At 40.2% G+C, this 14085-nt stretch overlaps 2 protein-coding genes across 3 annotated transcripts; both read right to left on the bottom strand.

Annotated features, from left to right (window-relative positions):
* Positions 1-212: 212 nt before the first annotated feature.
* Positions 213-4753, bottom strand: dhfr (dihydrofolate reductase). The gene is made up of 6 exons (XM_053421732.1): positions 4572-4753; positions 4380-4429; positions 3013-3118; positions 2610-2733; positions 2264-2379; positions 213-444 (listed from the first exon to the last, which is right to left on the bottom strand). The coding sequence occupies exons 1-6, from the start codon at positions 4661-4663 to the stop codon at positions 363-365; spliced, it is 570 nt and encodes a 189-aa protein (XP_053277707.1). The 5' UTR covers positions 4664-4753; the 3' UTR covers positions 213-362.
* A 900-nt stretch (positions 4754-5653) lies between these two features.
* gtf2h2 (general transcription factor IIH, polypeptide 2) lies at positions 5654-12625 on the bottom strand. 2 transcript variants are annotated; one of them, XM_053421730.1, is made up of 16 exons: positions 12517-12625; positions 12040-12087; positions 11547-11650; positions 10754-10831; positions 10364-10400; positions 10046-10132; positions 9900-9950; positions 9233-9287; positions 8851-8956; positions 8678-8768; positions 8368-8563; positions 7646-7709; positions 7431-7534; positions 7189-7291; positions 6626-6665; positions 5654-6144 (listed from the first exon to the last, which is right to left on the bottom strand). In XM_053421730.1, exons 3-16 carry the CDS (start codon positions 11600-11602, stop codon positions 6034-6036), a joined length of 1179 nt encoding a protein of 392 aa, XP_053277705.1. In that variant the 5' UTR covers positions 11603-11650; positions 12040-12087; positions 12517-12625; the 3' UTR covers positions 5654-6033. The 2 variants fall into 2 exon arrangements, with proteins under 2 accessions (XP_053277705.1, XP_053277706.1); XM_053421731.1 differs by having other exon boundaries at positions 11989-12087; positions 12517-12615.
* Between the last annotated feature and the right edge of the window lie 1460 nt (positions 12626-14085).

Genomic DNA, 14085 nt, shown 5'->3' with positions numbered 1-14085 from the left:
CAAATGTGATGGATGAAATAATGAGAAATAGATTAGATTTAAGTTGTTAGCCTTTGATTCCATAACTGGAGTTGATTATGTGTCCCTCACACAGTAACAAGCTATTTACCTGGTGTCGCTGTAATATGTTGAATAAAATATGAAGTATTTAAGATAAACCCTTTTCTAATAATGACATTAATTACACGCCCCCACTGTAAATGACTGCAGAATGGCTGAAATCAAAATTTATTGCAAGAAAATATATAGAAAATACAACTTTGTATGACAAAACCCAACAGTACAAATCACATTTAAAACCAGCAGTTATATTACTCTGGTGCCATTTACAAAATCACAAGGCTTTTTAAAATGTTTCTTCTTCATTGCTCTATGCTCTCATAGACTTCAAATCTGTACTGGATACCGTTCTCCTCCTGCAGCTCCTGTGGCACTCCTGGGAACCTGTGGCAGACACAAACTTTACTGTGCAGCCCATCTGGTGTATACATGAATGATAAAAGGTTCAACAACACTATTTGTGTATAATCAGTATCTAAATTCAACAGCTAAGAGGTGGATTAACCAGATACCCCTGGAGAGACATTACTGAGAATAAATCTGGTTTTGTGACCATGATGCAGATGTTAGCTAATATCAGCATTAAAGGACAACGTGGGTTTTATTTTAAACTGTTGGTTTGTTTCAAAGCAGTCGGATCATCTGATTTCTTCACTTATCTGATGCGTTCTTCGCGCCCCAAGACCTCAGCAATTAACTAGTTAGTACAATAAAAACCTTACTAACTAATATTTGCCTTTCACAGACCAATGTCATATTATGTTTGTGATATACGTTGATATTAAAACGTTTTGTCATAAGGGATTTATAATGACTTATTAGGAATCATTAATCGAATCGTGTTTAAGTTAGGGATGCACCGATTTATCGGCCGAACATCGGTAGCGGCCGATATTCGCCTCGTTTACTGATATCGGCTTATCGGTAATAAACTTGACTTTCACCGATATCTTTGGCCGATGTTCATATTTGTTGTAAAACCGCTGGGCACGTGCCGCAGCTGGGGGAGCAGTCGCTCCGTCGCCCTCCTCTCCACAGCCAGAGGCTCAGTGTGCGGCACCGGGAGGTCCTAATCCGGTGGCGCCTAACGGCGTCGCTGGTGCGGGGGCTTTCTTTCTCTTGGACCGCGGGGCGGTGTCCATCGCCGGCGCGGAAGGCGGGCCGTTGGAGGGGACCGGGTACGGCGGTCGGCGGCGGCGACTCTGGACGCGTGTCGGGCCCTTCTCGCGGATCACCTCAGCTACGGCGACCGCTGGGGGAACCCTCCGGCTGGCGCCTAGCAGCTGACTGAGAACTGGTGCGGACCAGGGGAATCCGACTGTTTAATTAAAACAAGCATCGCGAAGGGCCACGGTGGGTGTTGACGCGATGTGATTTCTGCCCGACACTAAAAACAGGTCAAACTGAGGAGGGCTTGTTAAGTTATCTTCACTCACGCAGTGTAACTTGGCATAAAAAGTATGAGCGTAGCGTCTGTTTAAGTATTTTATTCTCATGTGCATCGGCTCTATTCATCCGTCTCATGCACAGGTAACAAGGGAACTGACAACATACGTCATACACACAGAAGCCGTAACACCTCTAATAAACGGGCAATACTGCTACCGTAAAACAATGAGAAGAGCGTTCTCTATAATGATACTTTAACAGGGCTGTTTTAGACAGGGTAAAAAGGTGCTGTTTTAAATAATCCTTGTGGTATTTTGACCAAAATATGTTACAGTCATTTCATTAAGATCCCAAGGAACCATTTCAACTTGCGGAAAAATGGTCATTATATGTCTCTGTTAAATAAAGTTTAGTTAAATCAAAGATTGTTTCATAAATCTGATTCAATTTGTGTCATTAAAAGATAAGAGTGATGAAGGGCTGAACATTTTTTAAATAGTGCTTTTTAAATAATGATTTAATTATTTTTCTGGCACAAAGGGGTGAATGAATAACAACAAAAAGAAAATAAACAAATATCGGTATCGGTAATCGGCCAGATTGTTATTTTAAATATCGGTATTGGTATCGGTCAAGAATTTCCATATCGGTGCATCCCTAGTTTAAATGTATATATTGGCCAATATATCAGTCTCTGTTCATTTCTACTCCCCAATATCGGCATCTGCTCAAAAATCTATACTGGTCGGGCTCTAATCATAACGAATATGGTTGTAGTTTAATCCTAAATGACCCAGATGTGTGCTGATCTTACTCTGACAGCTGCCGGTATTTGTCTGGACTGATTTCCGGGAGGAAAGTGTCACAGTCAAACTGCTTCAGTATTCGTGTGACAAACAGTCTTCTGGTCCCCGGGCTCTCCATCATCTCCTTGTAACCCAAAGCATTCAAGGAATAATTATTACAGAGAGAAAAGGGGTTTGTATATGATGCAGGAGTGTGTGGAGTTTTATTTTAGGTGGTTCACCACAACCATCAGGTTTTAAAATTGTCAAATTTTTTAAAAATGTCTGTGACTTCAAATTCCCCATTGTGGTTATTTATTTATATTGGTACTAAATCTTAAGACAAGTGCACACCCTGGGTGCTCCATGCAGTACCTTGTAGAGAGAGCTGCCTCCTATAACCCAGACCTGGTCGGCCTGATCAGCGAGCTCTGTGTCGACGAGCCTGAGAGCCGAGCTGAAGTCTGCCGATAGATGATGTGCTCCTGCAGGGGGCACTCTGTGGGAACACAAGGAGTATGAAGTCACTCATTATATGTAGCATTAACTCATTCATTCAAAAAGAAAGGAACATGGCCTCTGAATGTAATCCAGCCAGCAATTACATGTTAATAGCCCTCAGTATTCATTTATATGAGGCAGGGTTACTGGACTACTGCTGCAGAGGCTCACAAAAGAACCTGAACACACTGAGAAACTCAGTCAAATAGAAAGCATAACAAGCAGGCTGCAGCGTATCTACAGTTGTGCGTCAGCTATAACTGTGTGTGACACATACTTGCACTGCCTGCTGAGGACGATGTTGATCCTGTTGTTCAGAGGTCTGTTCTTCTCCGGGATGGAAAACCAGGTCTTCCTGCCCATGATCACCACATTCTGTTTACCTGCAGGACAACAAGGTTAGAGTCCTCTCCACGATGCTATAAAGGAAATCAATGGATATTAAGTGCTGTTCACATCACTGGCTTCATCTGTTGAGATGAGGGCTTTATGTCATTTAAGTATTTGTCCTTTTTTACAAAATGGCTGTTAAGAAAAACTTGTATATCTACGGTAGGTACCACATCACCCCACTAGAGCACTGCGCTCCCAGAACTCAGTATTTCTTGTCGTCCCTAAAGAATCTAAAAGTTAATTAGGAGCCAGAACTTACAGCTATCAAGCTCCTCTCCTGTGGAATCATCTCCCACTTTCAGTTCGGGAGGCAGACATCATCTATACGTTTAAGAGTCGGCTTAAAACCTTACTTTACGATAAAGCTTATAGTTGGAGCTGCTCCAGGCTGGTCTTTGACCTGCTCTTAGTTATGCTGTTGGACTAGATTGCTGGAGGACACGTGACACATGGAGCTTCTCTTTCCTTTTTTCCCTTTTATCACATTAATGTCTCATCAATACATGGTATGGAGATGAACTCTTCCCAGAAGTCCTTGTGCTTTATCATTGCAGATCTAGGATCATTGCTGCGGCCACATAGTGGATCGTGATCGAGGATCATGATGATGCATAGTGGTGCCAGCTGATAAGAGTATGATCAACTAGATTGCATAGAAATACAATATTCCTCCTCACGTATAATACCATTACTGCTCCCTTCATCACCCTCAGAATTTTTTTTTGTATAAATACTTTAAACATTGATACACATCTCCATTTAAGTTAGACAGTCTTTTTTCACAAACATGTACTGCTCTCTGTCGGAGACAAATTTGTGAATATGGGCTATACAAATAAAATGTGATTGTTCATAGGAACTGCATAGCCTGATACTACATCCAGACTATTTACAAAATAAGCTTGGTGTAATGACTATAATGTTACATTACAAATATTTTATAGGCAGTGTAAATCCTTTAGCTGTTGTCTGGTTGTAAGACACTAAACCTGTTTCTTTACTTCAGTTTATCTCAGCTTCTGCTCTAGTACATTCATTTATTATTTGTTTCTTATGTTAACAGTCTATGGTTTCAAAATACCTCAATAATGTAAATGTTTAACTACGATATAAAACTCTTTCAGGCTTTAGTGTGTACAGTCGTGCAGTCTGTGGTTTCAATAAACCTGTAAACAGTGAATGTTTAACTGTGGAGGGCACTCTGACCTCTTAACCAGGCAAGATTATAGTGAACCAGGTGAACTTTGGTACCTTTCTCCGATGGAGTCGCTGTCATGCTTCTGAAATGTTTGAATTCGTTGCTGAAAGAGAAGACGACCGGATTTATTTGTTTCTGCTGCAGTGAGCCGCCGCCATGTGTCTTCCTCTGTTGTGTAAACAGATGCTAACCTGCGGCTCGTAAACAGACTGCAGCTTTTCATGATTTCAATGAAAGAGACTAACCTGAGTCTGACAGGGTGCCAGGGCAGGTTCCCCGTGTTCCCGATCCCCAGGTCAGGACATACCGCCACGATTCCGTTCAGAATACGGGACATCTTGTCACGGTGCTGGACACTGACGCTGCTGCTATGTTCACACTACTGCTTCCCGCCAGCCACTTACATACGGACCGGAAATGACGAGAGACTCCTCCTCCTCTTTCTTCCGGATAAGGTAATTTTCTTTTAATGATGATTTGTCAAATTAAAGTCCTCCACCAACTTTAACGATTTTATTATATAATATTATTTGTACATGGAGACAGTAGCCCTTACCAAAAAGTAAGTGCACTTTTTTATTATAAAGAATGACTTTCTATGACCCTAGATTTCATTCATCACATGTGGTCATCTTTTATTTAGATATATTAAATTAAATGAGCTTGTTTGTTTATATGTAATTTTACTGTTTTTCAAATAACTGGCAAATATAACTGAAAAATAAATTATTCTTAGTTGAAATCCAATTCCTTGTCCAGCTCCTTCGTCAATTAGTTTTTTTTGATTATTATACTTTACATGATTATTATACACATATATTATCATATTGACCTTAGGCACCACTGACAGGTTGATTGTATTAGACCAGAGGACATGTCTGGATATTAATTTCTTAAATGATGCCTAAATGCTATATTTTTCTATTGATATGTGACATATTGTTCAGTGAAGATTTATTTATAATTTTGTTTCCAGTTTTCTAGCAGCTGATTATAATGTCATTAGATCTCTGCCATTTTGAGGCATGAAACACATCCACCAGTCTTGTTAATATATATATAACATATCAACAGATCTTTATTATTTATCATTTTTAGATTTTTCATTTTCCCCAGAGGTAACTCTTTTAAGTTCTGTGCATTTTCCCCCAACCCCTTCAAGTCATTACCACACTCCCAGCAGTATACTGTGTTTCTCCGATTTGGAAAGGGTGACTCTTATTTATTTGGTCCAAAATATCCAGTGTGGGATTTTTTATAATATATAACATATTTCCTGAAAAATACCTTTCAGAATCAACGTGTTTTCAGTGGTTTATAAAACACATTGACAATTAAAAAACGTTTTATTGTAACTGCTACATTACAATCAGAACTATAGTACAAATTGTGTATAAAATATACATACAAAAAAACATTTCTTAAATTAAGTGGCTCAGATGCAGGAGCTTTGTTCCAACTGAGAATATACACGTCTCCTTCCCTTAATGATCATCCAGTATTTTCTGCCAATCTTTGAATAAAGGCCGCCTCTGTGCATCATATCCATGTGGTCAAAGGTGGACAACACTGCTGTGATGTGTATGATGATCCAGTATGTGCTTGATGGGTAATCCCGACGCATACAATATGGCCACTACATACAAAACGTGTAGTGACAGTACATACTATATACATCAGTCTCTGTCTGGCGACTGGCCTCTCAGCTTAGGGGACGCTGTTACAGTGAGCACAGCAGGGGCAGCAGTGGAGTGAGTCATGGATGAAGATATCACACTCCAGACAGAACACACTGTGACAGGATGGACAGTTGAATACCTAGAAATATGGGGACCAAGAGGAAGACAGAGCAGTTAGAGATGGAAAGAGGGATTGAAATTGTAATAAATAGTATTTGTGTGAGTATTTCCTCCCTAAATTTAAATTATCTGTGTATATTTCTAATCAAAACATAATTCAATCAGTGATCCACCAGTAACTCCTAAGCAAGACTATCCTGGAAGATGTTACTTTTTAACTGTAACATGTCTAAACTTTCTGTGGCAAGTAAACTGAACTAAAGTGAACTACCCATGATTGTTAGGAAAATAAATACTTAACAGAATTAAACTGTTCAGCTGTGTAATTGTGCCATATCGTTATTGTGTATGGTTGTGGAATAAAGGTACAGTGTATAATATATGCGTCAGTGCAGTTTTCACTGTGCCACTAACTACAAAAACTACATAGATCAAAGTATGCATATACATTATTGGTATAACAGTATAAACAGTGAATAGTATTCAGCTAATATACTTACACTTTTATCCTTTAACCGGCCTTGACAAGCTTTACAGAACCTGAAACCAAATCATAACAGATTTAGATCACTCTATATTATGATGAAGTGTCTCAATTTCCTCCCACTACCCATAAATGAAGCCAGAATAAATATAAATGCTGCATCTCACACATTTTAAGACAGTCTGCACAGTAGCGATCTGGGATGGAGAAACTATGACAATTTCCCGCCGATACACACGCTCGACTAATCGTAAGTTGGTCTCAGCTTTCAGTCATCCACTCAGGAGTAGTCTGCTGTGTCTAATGCGAGGAGGACAGGTTGGACTGAATTAATGAATGTATATTCATATCCAAACTTTTTTCTTAAAACGATCCCAAGTTGAACCATCTCAAAACCAGCACTAGCAGTAGGACAGCACTGGCACTAAATTCTCTTTGGTGGGATTTAAGACCTATACTGCAGCCATCCACAGGGGGGCGATCAAGAGGGTTGGGATTTACTTTATGGGAGTTATGTTGTCCATCATTACTATACAGTCACAGCTGCAAAGTATGTGTTTGTGAGTGTATTAAAGACACCTTTCTCCTTTGAGCTCCTCCACAGGACTCTCTGCAAAGGTCTGGAGAGGGAAGAGGTGGTGGAAGGATCTGGCGAGATGTGGGGCTGACACCAGAGTCAAACCTTGGAGACAATACACACCAAGAAAATAATTACATTGAGGTTTGATGCCACAGGAAGAAAATACAAGTTTTATCTTATTCTGATCTCACACACACAGAGAGTGAGAGTGAGAGAGAGAGAATCCTCCCTTTAGACGTACCACAGACTTTACACTCCACAGGAAGCTCTGTGTACTTTGCGTGGCACTGTGGACAGTAGTACCCTCCCAGAGAGAGACCGGGACCATTGCTGCCATCCAGATGACTGGGAGACACACAGCAGGAAAAGTTCAGTACAAAGACAAGTCATTCACATACAAGCAGGCCACTCATTGACCAGGCCTGAATATTTAAAATCATACCATATCCAACTTACGACATGCTGAATGAAGGCTTGGCATCCTGATCAGTCAGAGCAGCGATAGTGTGCTGAGGAAAACCTGAGCAAAACACAGGATTCTAATTAAGGGGGTCTGAGACGAATATTCTGGAGATGCTTTCACAGCTTTATACTTTAATGAGGAACATGAATCCCCTGAATGCACATTCTTTACCTTCCGTGTAAAAATTCACAAATTTGGATTGGTGTTGGTGTAAAAGTTAATTACTAATTGTTCAAAAATGCTTTACTGCAATTTCCTTTCAAATTAATTATTTCAAAATCTAATCAATTCTAGCTCACAGGGAATAAGGGGTGTGTCTCCAGACTTCAAATTAGATGGTTGATGTTATTCAGCATTTCTACTCCGTTTAAATGGAAACATTTATCATTTTGCAGCATTTTGCGACATCGACATAGGACCAACAGCTTGATAAGACATGTCCTGGGTGTAAAAACAATGAAAAAATAGCTCCATTAAATAAATACTCTACTTTCATAAAACAGCTGGACACTGCAGTAACAAATACTACTCGAACAGGAAGAAACACTGCTTTTGTTTGGAAATATTTTCATTGGCACATTAATCAACGTTCAGCAACTCTAATGGAAATTCGGTGCAGCAGGACGCTGGATGTGCTGTTAGATTTGCTGTTATTTAACAATTGGTCGCTCTGACTTTATTTACATTTCAATGGAAATAGCATCTGTATACTGACCCATGCGTATTAAAGAGCATTCAGATGAGGAGCTGGCTGGCGGCGGTTTGATGTGCATAGTCAGAAGCTCTTTGAAGTGACTCTCGTCCAGGATAACGTGGTATAAGCCACCCGTCTCCCTGGTCAACACCGTGCACACACGGACCTCTGCCGACAGGCCAATTACCGACACCCGCACCTTCAGAGACTTCAGGGTCTGACCAGGGGACCACACGGTCGTACATGAAGGAAAAGCAGACCAGAAACACATGTCAGATATACACAAGGTCACTGATGACATTGCACCTCATTGGTAAGGGTGTGACTTCACCTTGATGAGTTCATAGATGTTGGCTGGGTCACATGTGGTAAGGCTGCTAAGGATTATAAGGATCTCCCGGCTGGTGTGTCCAGGCATGTGCCTTCAGAAAAAGACAGGAGCGAGCTCAGTGACAATCTGTAACATTACAGAGGGCCGTGTAAGACAAACACTGCAGAACCTACTTAAGGGACTGTATGGCCAGGTTGAGAGAGTTGTACAGGGAGGGTTCTCCGACACACACAGTGTCCACAGCTTTCTTCAGAGCAGAAATGTGTTTCTTCGGGTTTCCTGGTGGTGAAACAAGACAACACATCACATTAAAGAGTGTGGCTTAATCTGGACAGAGTGATGTTCACAGCTGTTTATAAAGATAGAGACATATGGATAATTTATGACATTGATCTCTGTTGTAGTTACAACTGGTTTAAATAAAAAATTCTAACAATGATAACTTGCCCCTGTGGCTTTAAATGATAAAGTAAAGGACCCTCAAGATGGTCAAATTATTCATTTTGAATATTAACCATTAATAAAAACATGACAAACAGTTCATATGACCCTCACCTGTCAGGTCAGTCAACTTCTCAGCCCTTTTATTCTTTGTGGTGATAATGCCCACCTGAGGACACAGCATACACACTGGTTTATTAAAGCAGTGACATTCTTTGATGACATTAATACTCACTCACTCACACACGGACAGACAGACAGACCGACAGACAGATTACTGTATAATAATAATAATCATAATTTCAAGGTATACAGAGTATTCTGCATTTGTGTGAGTGAGATGCCAGTTGACGACAGGCAGTCAAGGTCACAGTTGATATTCTATATTTTATTGCCTTTTTTACCCAAATACCAGAAATAAGCAAATGTACATGGTATGATAACCATCAATTTTCATACCATGGTATAAATTAAAAGTGGGATAGTGCTGCAATACTGGATGCAAATTCCAATCAAATATTAAGAGATGTCAGAAATATCTTCAGATTGAATGTGTGGTTCAACCATTATTGCATACTAATGTCTACAGGACAATGAAAGGAGAGAAAGCATCTCATTTGCATCTGTGGGACACGTTGGTCAAAACTAGTTGTGAGTGCAGTAGCAAGTTTTTCCAATAAACTCACCTCAACCTGTTAAGTTGAAAAAAGAGCTGAATGGATTTAAGTGTGAAGTCTCAACACAGTTCAGTATAAAATAACTCATGACTGAACAAACAAACCTGACTGATGGGGTTTTGGTCGAAATACTCATCCACAAAAGCTTCCATCAGCTGCAGAGAAAAGGAGAGAGGGGGTTCTGCTTTACAGATCATCACATTGCATGACTGCTATTGTACAGTGTGATGGTTCTGCTACATGTATTTACCTTTAAGGTCGCGGTGAGGCGGTTAGGTCTCAAGTCATGGTCGTCCATACTTCTTGAACAGTCAATCACCACATAGAGGTGACGCATCTAGAGCACAGTACATACTTTAACAGCTTCTCTCAAAGCAGAGTTGCACTACACAAATTTAAACAAAAGTGGTATTGGGAATCTTGGTCCTTACAAATATGTATAAGTAATTTTGCAACACTACTGTCACCATGTTGACATGAGATTTAAGAGAACTTGGTGATTAGATCCATTAAGATAATACCTGAAGTGATAATAAGCTTCTGTAGGAAAGAGGTGGAACTCTCTTACCATTCCAAGCCTCACTTGTCCATGGCTTTCAATCACCCTATGACAGAAACAAACCAGCAGGTTAGTTCAGAAGTGAAATAGCCTTCTATAGAATCAATCAATCAATGAAGAGCTCATGTATAACAAATAAATATAGCAGCAAGGGGAAACATTCCACTTAAACTAAATACCTGTATAAGTGCAATACACATTATGATACAGTGCTTGAGTTTTATCTCCATCAGGAGAAAATTGAAATATTTACAGCAGAGAAGTATTGAACACACACACACACACACACACACACACACACACACACACACACACACACACACACACACACACACACACACACACACACACACACACACACACACACACACACACACACACACACACACACACACACACCTTTTCCTTTTGGACTGGAACAGTATCTCTTCTACTGTGGCTTTAAGGGAGCCAGATTCATCCTCCTTCAGAACCTCCCTGTAGGAGAAACACACAGTCACAGAGCATGTTATTAGGAACATCTGTACACTACATCTTATTCATGCAATTTTACGTAAGCCAATTAGGCGGCCACTCATGCAGACAGGAGCTACAATGAATGTCCATCTCAAATATCAAAATGGGGGAAACAGCATCTCAGTGACTTTTACTTTTTCAGTCGAGCTGGTGTGAGTGCTTCTGAATCTGCTGATCTCCTGTGCTTTTCACACACAACAATCTCCACAGGTTTTACTCAGACACCCAGCCTGCCTCCTGTCAACAGCCCAGACTGCTGGAAGTTTTCTTGATACACTTTGATCCATTAACACCAATCAGTCAGGGTTTGAATGTCACAGTCTATTTGAGTGTTGTTAGAGACCATGTTCGTCCCTTTGTGGTCATACTTCATTAAATGACCACTTCCTGCAGTATAATGCTCCATGTCACAAACAGTAAAGGTCTCAAACTGAGTGTTATGAACATCACAGTGGGATCAGTGACCTAAAACCTTTGGCATGGTGTAGAACAGCACATTTGAATCATGACTGTGCAGAAACTACATGATGTTGAATCTCAAATAAGGTTTCCAACATCCAGAGCAAAAGGAGGAAGTACTAATGTGGTATTTCAAATAAAGTTAATTACGGCTGCAATGCTTCACGCATGACAACAAATATCTCAAGTTGAATGTCTCTTAGTATAACAGTCTTACCATGTCCTCTCGTAGCCTCCTTCCCAGCGCTTCGCTCTCTCTGGTTCTTCATCCATTATGTCTCCAGGCACGAAAGGCAATAAACGATATCAGGCAAAAAATAACTGAGGAACAACAGCTTCACATTAGTACACACGAGTCCACTAGACATAGTATGAACACACCTATCTCTGATTTTAACAACACGCTGCCTCTAAAGCTGGCGAGTCTCAGCGGATAGAAAGAAAAAAAGACAAAGCCTTACTCAACAGGTATATGTATATTTCATTATTTTAAATGAAATATCATTTGTTGGTTACAAGTGACAACGACAAGTCTGCACCTCTGACAACAGCTAAGCTAACAGCTAACTTCTCCGTTGACGGACGTTGCTTGAGGTTGTTCTTGGAATTAAATGAATTAACATAGAGTTTTAACAGGTAATAATCTTTAGGGTTAATACCTTTTTCTATTGTGTGTGATACCGATTCATAACTAACTACAACAACTGTACCTTGAATTACAGCCGGTGCAACTCAGTTGTCTTCCGGAAAGAAACAAGCTGTCGAGAAAAAAAAGATATTAGTTCCGCCCATAGGTTCCGCTCGCTTCTTGTTCTTCTTTTGTGTTTTTTTTACGAGTTGCAATAACACGTTTAGATGCATACCGCCACCTATTGTACCAGAGTGTGTAGACCAGGATTCACTACAGATTAATCTGTAATAATGTAAAAGAAAAATTATATTCAACTGAACAATCAGCTCGAACTAAAACTCATGTTACTGTTCTCTGAGTTTCCCAAACAAATCTTCATCCACCACCGTCCACAGCATCTCACCCTTTGTTGTTCATTATATTGACTCAGTATTTTCAGTGTCCACACCAGCTTCTAAAAACCTGAATTATTTCACTCTATGTGCTCTATAGTATGTTCTGCCCTAACTGCTGTCATCTCACAATGTTTCAGTATTTCTTTGGATTTGTGCTTTACCTTCCTCTTTTCCAAACAGAAGTATAGCTTCATGTTGGTTGATCTTATCCATATCCTGTCTGCAGATTCATTATTAATTCTGTAAACCAGCGGGACTGCTGCAGAGCCCGGAAACAGCTCTGCAGCTCTGCAGACGTGACAACAACATTGTCACGTCTCTGCTTCCACCCACTGATGACCAACAGTCACTGCCATCCCATCAGCTGTACAAACAGGTCAGCTGCAATTCTGCTCCCTGAATTTTAAATATTGGAATTTAGACTCCTGTTCCTACTCAGTATGATTATTGACATTATTTGAGCCGGCCGTCAAAATCTGTAAGTAGCAATACAAATGATAATTTGTATACTGGTTTGCAGAGTACCCTATTTGGCTCTTCACCCAATCTTCCTTTTAGCGCAATGACACTAACACCAACTTTAAGTAAGATTTACTGATCTTTCTTCTGTTGTGACCTCTTTAGTACCATTTCCATCATAAACACTGACCTTGTTAGGAACAGTAGTCCTCATGGGGCCCAAAGCTCAGTACTAATGATGAAGAACTTCACTTCTGAGTGCCTGGTCAAGGTTTGGTATGAGGTATTGGTTAGGCTGTTCTCAATCCAAAGCCCCAATCAGAAAACCTGTATGTGTGGTTCAGGTTTAAGCTGTCAATCCCCTCCTTCTCTATATCCCCATCATAAATGTGACACAGTTAACTCTGAAAATCTGGGAGCCATATGAAAAACACTTCACCACCACTGTGTATATTGGCTGAGCTCTTACCCAACATGTTAGCTTAACACTGTATCTGGATACAACTATTCTCTGCATCCTCGAGAACTGAAAATCTTTTCTTTCAAAGTTCAGTGAGTTGCAGTAAGTGGCTTAGCAGTGAAGTATTGAATCAATCTCCTCATACTCTTTCCAAACATGTATGACACCCTATGTGGACTTCAGGCAACATGAAGTTTGCTTTATCTAATCTGGGCTACTTTAGAAACATTGCGGTGTAATGTTGTGGATTCTGTGGAAAAGGCCTGGCTCCTGAATTTGATATAAAGGTCTCATTTCAAGGAAAACCTTACTATCAGTAATTCATAAAAGCACATTGTCAATATCTCCTTTCAGGTAATTATGTAGCAGTATGGAGGTGTAAGCTGATTCTGGAGTCCTTAAGAATTCTCCTTCACCTCAGGATATTTTCCTTTGATATGGACCTCCAACCTCACTGTAATGGTAGTAGCATTCCAGCACCAGCTGAACGCAAGTCCTCCGAGCATTGATTTTGTTAGATCTACCACTAGATCATCACAATGACACCTGGACTTCGGAGGAAAGGCGGTAATAAAACTCCCATTTTGATGATGTACAGATCAGAGAAACCTGCATGATTTAAAGAATGGACGATGATTGAAATTAGATTTCTTGGTAGCAGCCTCAGATCAATAGAACACAGAAGTTGCTCCATCAACACTTTTCATACCTTAAAGTCTGTTAAAACCTGATGAACACTGCACCAACTGATTTTAATATTTAACTGATGGGGTGCATCAAATGGACATGTTTGAACTGTAAACTGTTCCTT

This window comes from Pleuronectes platessa, chromosome 4 (assembly GCF_947347685.1).
Source record: "Pleuronectes platessa chromosome 4, fPlePla1.1, whole genome shotgun sequence".
NCBI classification, from domain to species: domain Eukaryota; kingdom Metazoa; phylum Chordata; class Actinopteri; order Pleuronectiformes; family Pleuronectidae; genus Pleuronectes; species Pleuronectes platessa.
Note: the sequence above shows the minus strand (reverse complement) of the source record. Positions and strands in the feature narration are given on the sequence as shown.